The sequence below is a fragment of the Medicago sativa genome, chromosome 6, assembly GCF_051527215.1.
Source record: "Medicago sativa cultivar Bolivia chromosome 6, Bolivia_mono, whole genome shotgun sequence".
NCBI classification, from domain to species: domain Eukaryota; kingdom Viridiplantae; phylum Streptophyta; class Magnoliopsida; order Fabales; family Fabaceae; genus Medicago; species Medicago sativa.
The window spans coordinates 88,812,173-88,823,981 of NC_140754.1; the positions used below are offsets into that span (position 1 = coordinate 88,812,173).

An 11,809-nucleotide genomic window follows, 5' to 3' on the forward strand; every position below is an offset into this window, starting at 1 on the left:
CACAAAACTCGTTCGCAATAGACGGTTGAAAAAACAATTTTCCTCTTTCCAGGTTTGTGTGTGTTAGCTGGATGTGATTTCTTCCATCTGTTCCTGGCGTTGGTGTTGCTCGAGCTTATGTCCTTGTTCCGAAGCATCAGAATATGTATTGTGTAAGTGTATTCTTAGCTTTTAATAACCACTGTCGTGGATTACATGTCTAAGTGAATTCAATTAGAATAGAAGATTCATTGCTTCTAAAATTATAGCAGTTTTCTCCAAACTCCAAGAAATACTAGCTTGATATACCGATGTAGAACTTTTTATAACATGCACACACACACTACATGATCTTCATTTACTTATACGAGTAAAGTTGTTTTTGAAGTTACCTCATTCATTCTGACTAATATATCCTTTTTTACAGATCTTGTCTGTTCTTAAATTTGAGAAAGGTAATCAAATGCCTGAAAATTAATCCAGATCGATCCTTCAAATATGCTCTTGCTGTCTTCAGCATGATCGAATGTACTACTGTAATATACTAGAACTATTACTGATTTTTATATTACGTATTTATTACTCGCTCTAATGATTATGTTTTCTTCTGAAATATTTGTGTAGATATGATATCAATACCAGAGAACTCATGCACATGAAGCCTTTTCCAGAAAATCTTCTCGAGTCACTTGATAAAAACCTCAATTATTTTGGACTATATTCTTGATTTGTTGTATTTTGTCACCGTTTTTAGGCTAAATTGTTTTCTCAATTCTTCCAGCATTCTCAATATTCTAAACCTGTTCATCCTACATTAGTTGCATCCAGTGTTGTCGTTTGCAGACCATAGATAGAAAATATTTTGTACTAAATCGTGTATCGCAGAGCAATAGTGGTTTATTAAAATTACCATAACCGCTATTTGACAACACCGTCTGACACAATTTGTATTAATGTATGTCTAGAGTTCTGAGTATATATCATGTTGTATACTATACCTTTGTATTTAGAACTAGTGTTCACAATTATGTCAAAGGAACATCAACGAAAATTATACAGGCATGTCATAAATTGGAGATGAATTGTGTTTGTTAAATTTCAAGTTAATTATTTTGTGGTGTACTTTAGAATTTTGTAAAATAATTTGATGACTTCGCAGCGATGGTACAAAAAAGTTTTACATTGATGTTCATTCAATCATATTTTACATCGATGCCATAACAGAATATTATTTTCTTTAGTATTTTCACAAAAAACTTAAAGGCTTGCATAAAAAATTCATTTTTTTATGTGAAAAAGAATTAAATTACGAAATCAAACGAGGCAAAATAGTATCCCTTGTATTATCTTCCAACAGAAGTTTCAATGCAGGAGGAAGAACATCAATGAAAATACAATTAAAATAGTGTCAAAAATTCGCTAACAAGTCAGCACAACAATTAGCCTCGCAGTATACAAGACAAATTGAGGTTCTCCATCTAGGATGGTAGAGAAGAGAAATCTCCTCTTGAAGAAGAGGTTGGAGGAAAGCATTTGAAGATGAACCCGATATAACCATATTAACAACTTCTAGAGCTTAGAGTTTCGCCCACACAGAAGAGCACATGTCAAGTCTGTTGTGAAGGCCACAAATGAACCTACAATGAGGATTTCTAATTAGTCTTCAACAAGTTGAAACCCCCTATGACTTTTTTATGAGACCCATCGATATTAATTTTATAGTGATTGTGCGGTGGACTGTGTCCAAGAAACTTCAATGTTGTGTCTCAATGAGCGAGACTAAGCAAACAATGAACTTAACTTGATTCGTTATCAGACGAAAAAGTTGAGCACTTATCGAAGACTTCCCGCCCCGTAAACATCATACTGTTTATGTCATTCAAAAGCTCATAAGTGGCAACTCTAAATAAGATTTGTCGATCATTATGTATCGTAGCAATATCAGAAGTTGTGACATTCCAATCAAGCCAAATACAACCCAACACTAATAAACTTACTCCAAACTTCCTACGAGATAAGATCATTCAAGAATATTTTCACATGATTTTTTCAGCTCTTCACAATCTATTAGGATATGCATGATCAGTTTAGGATAGTCACCACATCTCGGACAAAATTATCTCTAACCATGCCTATGTGACGCCTTTATCAAGTTTATGCATATTATTTGTGAAGTACATTATCAAGTTTATGCATATTTTTTTTAGCCAAAAAATGTTTATGCATATTTTTATAGAGTAAATTCCGAATTGATCCTTGAAATTTTAGAAAAGTATTAATCTATAGACTCTCACATTATGAATATTCCATGAAGATCCTTTTTGAAAGTTCAAAATGTTAATCACATTCATTACTCTTTAATATTTACAAAGACTAGAATGACATTAAGTTAGTAATATCGGGGACGAACTTTATTAATAATGGGGTCAAACCATAAGCAAGAGGTCAGGATTTGATTGTAGGCTCTTATGTATGGGGAAATCTCGTTTGAGAGACGAGAACTCATCTTGGGTGTTGTACAATTTTTTGACGAAGATTAATCACGACTGTCAAAATTTCATATACATATAATGATAAAAAAATAAAATAATGATATAATGATATGGCTTTTTCAAAATTTCATATACATCTTGGGTGTAGTTTACTTTTTCAAATTGCAGAGTGTCTAATCTTCAATATTTCTAATCTAAAAAGAAAAATGCATATGGCTTTTTACATTTTTTTTGACCATGGTGGTATCTGCTTTATCATTTCTATTGACTATTATTATTGTTAATGAATTTCTACATTGCTTTATTTACTTTTATAATACTATTGTTATTATTCCTAAATTCACACGAAATTATGCAGGTTAAATGGATAGAACACATAACATTCTTCTTTGAAACCATACAATAACTTCAATTTCCAACTAAACTAGTAAAAAAAACAATAAAAAATGGAAAAATGCAAAAAATAAAAATAAAAAATTCTAGAAAAACAAGAAGAATTCCAATAAAAAAAATACACGAATTTTTTTGTTTGTTTTGGATACCCCCTAATAGGTCTTTCAAAAATGAAAATTTCTGCAAAAAAAAAAAAAAAAGTTGGTTTTTGAATGACCTATTAGGGGGTATTCCAAAATAAAAACAATTTACAAGGGGGTATATCAAAAACTAAAAACTAAGAAGTTGATTTTTGAATGACCTATTAGGGATATTTGTAACTTAAGGGTTCAAAATGAAACAAAATAAATTCAAGGGACCAAAAGAAAACCTAAAAACTTAAGGACCAAAAAGTATACAAAAGTAATATTCAGTTGAGTAAAAAAAAAAAGTAATAATCAGTCAAAAGAATTTATTTTAATTACTAATTGCCTCAAAAAGTTAATAATGAATTTAATTTTTCTATATACCTTTTTTTTTCTTTTCTTTTTACTAACAAAATATAGCTTTCTTTCTATGATTAAAAAGAAAATATGTAGCTGTTTTTTTGAAGAAGTTTTCTATATATATAACTAGAGTAAAACGGAAACAAGAAATCAACAAATACTTCAATTTCACAGCAATCGCTACTAGCTTCACGAAAACCCATGTTCTGAGAAGATGATGCAATCAACAGATTCTGTTAGAGCTGAAAAGGTTAGCAATCATATTCATGATGATCTTGCATTTTCCATTCTGTCCAAATTGCCTCTTAAATCTTTGAAACGGTTTAGCTGCGTACGTAAATCATGGTCTTGCTTATTTGAGAATCCTAATTTCATGAACATGTACCGTAATTATTTCATATCCAGTACTTATGAGGAGGATGGTTCACGTCTCCTCCTACAACAGACTCTGCCATATTTCCCAAATCTTCATGTGTTATATTTGCTTTTTGGTGAGAGGTTTGAGAATAAGGTCAAATTAGATTGGCCACCTCCATTTCAAGAGTATAACACAGCTATTCATATTTTAGGTCCGGTTATTAACGGCATTGTTTGCCTCTATCAAGGACGAGAACCTGTTGTTATATTATGGAACCCAGCTACCGAGGAATACAAGGTCCTTCCTCCCAGCCCTACCGAGTCACCTGTACTTTATGAGGAAGTCTATTATTATGTTCATGGATTTGGTTATGACCATGTTAGAGATGACTACAAAGTCATTCGATTTAATTTAAGTACCCAAGTGATTGAAGAGCTTGGTCTTAAAGGGGAATTTGGTTGTTGTCAGATTGTCAATTACAAGGAAAGCTCTCTTCCTATTGGACAAATAAATGATTGATTATTAGGGTTCTTTCCTATATGCACTTTTTTTCTTATTTGTAAGAATGATATTTCCTTTACTCAATGACCTCCAATTTTATGTAAAATAAGGTATATTTGGGAGCTTGATAAGCTAATGAGCACCATGGCTTTGTTTTTTTAGGATTCTTCTCCCTCTTTGTTTCTGTTTAATAAATTGAACAATACTATCTGTTTGGTTAAATATATATGTTATAGGAATGCAAGTATTTTCCTGCTGTCTTGTTTTTGAAACACAGCCTTTCATTCTATGATTCTGTCTTGCATAATCTTACTCTGTTAGTGCCATAGAAAAGTTGCTTTGCTTGGCTACAATGCTTTGGTTAAAAGCTATAGTGCTTAACCGTTTGTTTCTTTTTTACATGCCTTGGATTAAAAGCTTCAAATTTCTAAAATTCAGTTCATAACATGGTAGTAAAGTTTTTGTAACTACATGGTTTAAAGGATGGTTCTTATTCTGATCAATACATTTTAAATTTAAATTTTTGCATAGGTTAAGGGATTTCGTTTATAGGGTTATGCAAATTGTATAAGAGAAGAAACCTTACAATATGTATGTGATGAGTACACCACCTTCATGTCAGTAAACATTGACAGAAACTTGAAACCAGAGAAAACCAATACTTATATATCCGGATACCAACACAGAAGTGCCAAACCAGAAAAAACCAGTCTCAAAATGGACCTAAAGAAGGCAAACCAGACGCAAACGGCAGCAAAGGCCAGAAATGCTATCACAGAGATTAACAGGAACCACCTACATATAGCTAAATCGCCTAGCCATAGGGTCCAATAGATCTCAAGACTTATTAAATTGTCGCCTAGCCATACTGTTCAATGAAGATATTCATATTAAATTGTCGCTGGCAAGACCGGGCTTTGTTGTTCAAATGGGTAGTATCAAATAACAATCAATAGATTTAGTGTCTTCTTTATGCCTTCAAAATTTTCTACCATTTGAAACCTATTCTTCACCGTAGATGGACATAGCAACACCTGTTGTAGACATTAGATATCAGAACCACATCAGAGGCACTAGGATGACATTCAGTTTTCAGACTGCAATGCACATTTAAGATGCATTACATCAGATTTCCACAAAAAATAAAATAAAGTTGATGAAGCAAAGTTCATACTCTCAATTAGTTTCTAAATTTGCTACCTACATGATAATAATTATGTTATGCTCAACTGACAAGCCACCTTGTATACAAGGTAAAATTCTAATAATCGGTGTCATACATTTCTTATTCCTCCAACCGGAAGAAGAACTTCCTTATGAAGGAGTATCGTAATACCAAGTACATCGTTAATGCAATAATTCTCAATCCTTTGGGTACTCAATCAAACCGAACTAGTTCTCCATTATTTGATATAAAGAATATATCACCCTTATTCCCCGCTCCAATAGGATGGTCAACACAATATAATGGTCCAACAACGAAGAGTGTAGTCCATGATTCTTCATCCGGCTCACACCGAGTTCCCCTAGCATGAATTCATTAAACATGAGTATTTTTATTTTTATAAGATCCAATCATGAATGCTTTTAAGGATCTAAATCTTTTTTTTCTTTCTTTTTTCTTTCAATCTTTTGTTTCTTCTGTTTTACAATTTACAATTTTGTCTTAAAGATGTATGTTATTGCATGCCATCAAAATTAAATGAATCTTAGGCTTTACTAGAATAGGTATGACTTGTCACAAGAAAGAAATGAAAAAGGCTTAACATTCAATTTCATAGGAGACCTGTGTTTTGCTTATGATAGTATATGGCTGTCCAGCTTTAAGATCTTCTTGGAAACTATGATTTTGTGCGTCGAGGTTTACTACTTTAACATTCAATTTCATAGGAGACCTGTGTTTTGGATACTAATCCGCTTTTATTTTGAACAAGTTATTAATAAGATGGATCATGAGGGGAATGGTGAATGAATAGAATTATAAAACATTTTCTCTGCTGAATTTAGTAAACCTTCATGCTGAATAACTTTAAAACACAAAATTCGCTCCCAACAGTCGGTTGGAAAAGCAATTTTCCAGGCATGTGTGTTTTAGATAGATGTGATTTTCTTCAATCTGTTCCTGGCATTGGTGTTGCTCGAGCTCATGCCCTAGTTTCGAAGCCAAATCGATCCTTCAAATATGCTCTTGCTGTCTTTCAGCATGATCGAATGTACTACTAATATACAAGAACTATTTCTGATTTTTATATTTAGTATTTATTATTCGCTCTAATGATTATGTTTTCTTCTGAAATATTTGTGTAAATATGATATCAATACCAGAGAACTCAAGCACATGATTTTCCAGAAAATTTTCTCGAGTCACTTGATGAAAACCTCAATTATTTTGGACTGTATTCTTGATTTGTTGTATTTTGTCACTGTTTTTTAGGCTAAAAGTTTTTCTCAATTCTTCCAGCATTCTTAATATTCTAAACCTGTCCATCCTACATTAGTTGCATCCAGTGTTGTCGATTGCGGATCGTAGATAGAAAATATTCTGTACTAAATCTTGTATCACAGAACAATAGTGGTTTGTTAAAATTCTGCTACGCTATAGTACTACCATAACCGCTATTTGATATAACCGTCTGACACAATTTGTATTAATGTATGTCTAGAGTTCTGAGTATATATCATGTTGTATACTATACCTTTGTATTTAGAACTTGCACTTAGGTTATATGTGATCCATTTCAAACGTAACTAGTGCCACAATTATGTTGAAGCAATAACTGAAGGAAACTTGTATCCATCAACAAGAGAATTGTTTTTTCAGTATTTGGAACATCAACGAAAATTATACAGGCATGTCATAAATTGGAGATGAATTGTGTTTGTTAAATTACAAGTTAATTATTTTGCGGTGTACTTAGGAATTTTGTAAAATAATTTGATGACTTCGCAGTGATGGTATGAAAAAGTTTTACATTTACGTTTAATCATATTTTACATTGATGCCATAACAGAATATTATTTTCTTTAGTGTATTTACAAAAATTTACAAGCTTGCATAAAAATTAAATTCATTTTTTTATGTGAAAAAGAATTAAATTACGAAATCAAACGAGGCAAAATAGACTCTCTTATACGATCTTTGAACAGAAGTTTCAATGCAGGAGGAAGAACATCAATGAAAATACAATTAAAATATAAAGCGTGTCAAAAATTCGCTAACAAGTCAGCACAACAATTAGCCTCGCAGTATACAAGACAAATTGAGGTTCTCCATCTAGGATGGTAGAGAAGAGAAATCTCCTCTTGAAGAAGAGGTTGGAGGAAAGCATTTGAAGATGAACCCGATATAACCATATTAACAACTTCTAGAGCTTAGAGTTTCGCCCACACAGAAGAGCACATGTCAAGTCTGTTGTGAAGGCCACAAATGAACCTACAATGAGGATTTCTAATTAGTCTTCAACAAGTTGAAACCCCTTATGACTTTTTTATGAGACCCATCGATATTAATTTTATAGTGATTGTGCGGTGGACTGTGTCCAAGAAACTTCAATGTTGTGTCTCAATGAGCGAGACTAAGCAAACAATGAACTTAACTTGATTAGTTATCAGACGAAAAAGTTGAGCACTTATCGAAGACTTCCCGCCCGGTAAACATCATATTGTTTCTGTCATTCCAAAGCTCATAAGTGGCAACTCTAAATAAGATTTGTCGATCATTATGTATCGTAGCAATATCAGTAGTTGTGATATTCCAATCAAGCCAAATACAACCCAACACTAAAAAACTTACTCCAAACTTCCTACGAGACAAGATCATTCAAGAATATTTTCACATGATTTTTTCAGCTCTTCACAATCTATTAGGATATGCATGATCATTTTAGGATAGTCACCGCATCTAGGACAAAATTATCTCTAACCATGCCTATGTGACGCCTTTATCAAGTTTATGCATATTATTTGTGAAGTACATTATCAAGTTTATGCATATTTTTTAACCAAAAAACGTTTTGCATATTTTTATAGAGTAAATTCCGAATTGATCCTTGAAATTGTAGAAAAGTATTAATCTATAGACTCTCACATTATCCATTTCCATGAAGATCCTTTTTGAAAGTTCATAATGTTAATCACATTCATTACTCTTTAATATTTACAAAGACTAGAATGACATTAAGTTGGTAATATTGGGGATGAACTTTATTAATAATGGGGTCAAACCATAAGCAAGTGGTGAGATTTGATTGTAGGCTCTTATGTATGGGGAAACCTCGTTTGAGAGAAGAGAACTCATCTTGTGTGTTATACAATTTTGTGACAAAGATTAATCACGACTGTCAAAATTTCATATACATATAATGATAAAAAAAAACCTGTTTTTCCTCATGCTGGCTTTTAGTGTGTGGATGGTGTTATCGGGCCGGTTTTTTCAGGTTCTGTTATTCGTTTGTGTAGGGTCTGTATTGTGGTTGTGCAGGTGTATCAGTAGTGAAATTGCATTGCTTTCCGTAGAATGCATTGTCAGCTCATATTACCCGTTGTTGTTTGTGACATATTGTTCATGTGCTATCAATGAGGGTGTAACAATCAGTGATCCTAGATGGTGTCTCTAATTGCTGCCAATTCTGCGGGTCTGTATGTATTCAAGCCATCAAGGTCTCTGCCAAATGTTGATGGGATGATAACATCAACTATAAGAGATAGGTTCAAGGGGTGCTTTGGTGTTTTGAAAGTAAACTAATATACATGAGCCTTTGGTTGATACATTTCCAAATGTGTAAATATTGTAATACTTTCAGTTGAGGTACATCATAATAATTGTAAAAATTGAGTTCTAATGTGGAAATACTCTAATACTTATTGAAGTATTTTCAACAGTAAACTAACATTGCTCTATGATTGAGGGAAAATTCTGTTGAAAGCACATATGTATTCTATGTCTCTGTTTATTTCTAAAGGTCAAAAGCTTCATGCTATACAAGGTAAAATCATTTTTTTCGTCATAAATCCAAGACGAAAAATCATAGCTCATGCTGCATTGCGTTTTTTTTTTCAAACTAGAATATCATAGCTCATGCGGCATTGCATTTTTATTCTTTTGATGTTTGTTGTGGAAGGTTACTAATTGATTTGTATTAGTGAATGATCTTGATCTTTTGCTTGAAAGGATCATGAGTCTATGCTTTTGTTTGATTTGCTGCACTTTTTGATGTAATAGTTTGATTTTGCTGTATTAGAGTATAGTGAATAAACCATAGTTAGGTTATATGTAAACTGTGGTTAGTTAGCTTGGTTAAGAGTTAGTTAGAGTTAGTTACACAACAAAACTCTATATATAGGAACACTCATGTATCATTTCAGATATCATCTTTTATCAAATCTATTGATTCTCCTATGAGTCTCTATGGTTATCTACCACAAGAATACTACTATGCTCTCTCTCTCTAGCAGATCACTATGACCTTTATCCCTGGGATAACATGGTATCAGAGCCTGGTTGAATTCAAGGGCCACCTACCTATTCACGCACCAAGCCCAAAGAGTGCTGAGCGTGAGGGGGGGGGGGGTGTATTGGGAAAAACCCAAGTCCCACATCGGATAGATGAGACTCTTGATGAGAGTTTATATAGAGGATGCAATCCTCACCTTACAAGCCGGTTTTGTAAGGATCAGTTAGGCCCCAAATTTCAATATGGTATCAGAGCCTGGTTCTTCAACAAAGGGTACGACCGAGGCAGCCGGTCCGTTTGCGCAGAAAGCAGCAACGGCGGTATAAGCAGTTCGGTATTCATGATGAATGTTTGCGGAGAAACCAACAAACAACGGCGATACATGCAAAGTAAGAGCTTCCGCTTGAAGGGGGAGAAGAGGGAGCATGATGGGATGATGAATGTTTGCGGAGAAACCAACAAACAAGCGATACATGCAAAGTAAGAGCTTCCGCTTGAAGGGGGAGAAGGGGGAGCATAAGAGCTTCCGCTTGAAGGGGGAGAAGGGGGAGCATGATGGTATGATGAATGTAGGGGGAGCATGATGGGATGATGAATGTTTGCGGAGAAACCAACAAACAACGGCGATACATGCACGGCGATACATGCAAAGTAAGAGCTTCCGCTTGAAGGGGGAGAAGGGGGAGCATGATGGGATGATGAATGTTTGCGGAGAAACCAACAAACAAGCGATACATGCAAAGTAAGAGCTTCCGCTTGAAGGGGGAGAAGGGGGATCATGATGGGATGATGAATGTTTGTGGAGAAACCAACAAACAACGGCGATACATGCAAAGTAAGAGCTTCCGCTTGAAGGGGGAGAAGGGGGAGCATGATGGGAGCATGATGAATAGATGGACTCGACTCACTTGAGGGGGAGTGTTGTGTGCAAGTGTGAGTTGTATGTCCCACATCGGATAAAAGAGTAAAGGTTGAACACCTTATAAGTAAGAGGACCCATAAACCCATAGGCTTAAGGTTTTGGGTAAAGAGCTTCCGCTTGAAGGGGGAGAAGGGGGAGCATGATGAATAGATGGACTCGACTCACACTTGAGGGGGAGTGTTGTGTGCAAGTGTGAGTTGTATGTCCCACATCGGATAAAAGAGTAAAGGTTGAACACCTTATAAGTAAGAGGACCCATAAACCCATAGCCTTAAGGTTTTGGGTAAGAGTGTGGTGTCTCTCTTGCTTATCCATAACATGGTATCAGAGCAATACCCTAGGGATGAAGATGACGATGCTTCCGCTTCCGCGCAGTGTCGGTCCGTTTGTGGAGAAACCAGCAACGACGATACATGCAAAGTAAGAGCTTCAGCTTGAAGGGGGAGCAACGGCAGTACAAGCAGTGTCGGTCCATTTGCGGAGAAACCAGCAACGAAGATACATGCAAAGTAAGAGCTTCCACTTGAAGGGGGAGCATGATGAATGTTTGCGGAGAAACCAACAACGTCGATACATGCAAAGTAAGAGCTTCCGCTTGAAGGGGGAGCATGATGAATAGATGGACTCGACTCACACTTGAGGGGGAGTTACATGCTGATGAATGTAGTTTTGCATCAAAAACAAGATAAGTATTTGTATCGTCTCCACAGGGATTAGTGCGACATCACGGATAGATTAACATCAAATATCATTCTAAGTTAAAAGGGGGGTGATTGTTTGTTTAATTTACAACTATGGTAACTAAATTGCAAAAGTAAAAAGATGAGATTAATAAGGATTGAAACTTGTTAGGAGTAGAGTTCCTTAACCAAGCGTCACACATAACCTAATGATCCATACGAATTCTAGCTTTATAACCAACATTATCACAATCAATTCTAAACCATCCTTCGTGTCCAAAGCGATATAATTAACTCTAAGGTATCGTTTAAACATTCGTGTCCAAATCCCTTAAATGATAACAAAGTCGATCGGATAACTTAATCGACCGTGTCCAGCCTGATTAAGTATCCGAAAGCATTAAACTCTTGATTATGGTGATTATCAAAGATAAACAAACTTGTCAAGAATGATATTACCTAAGATAGATTGCTACTCTAGCTCTAGATTCAAGAGTTTGTGTCCAAATCATCTTGAATCTCATTGAAAGCATTAACACAAGAATA

General features: G+C 34.7%; 1 protein-coding gene across 1 annotated transcript; it reads left to right on the plus strand.

The window, feature by feature from the left end:
* The first annotated feature begins 3,563 nt into the window (after window positions 1-3,563).
* LOC146917971 (putative F-box protein At3g16210) lies at window positions 3,564-4,226 on the plus strand. The gene has a single exon (XM_085721970.1). The coding sequence runs from the start codon at window positions 3,564-3,566 to the stop codon at window positions 4,224-4,226; it is 663 nt and encodes a 220-aa protein (XP_085578096.1).
* The last annotated feature ends 7,583 nt before the right edge of the window (window positions 4,227-11,809 follow it).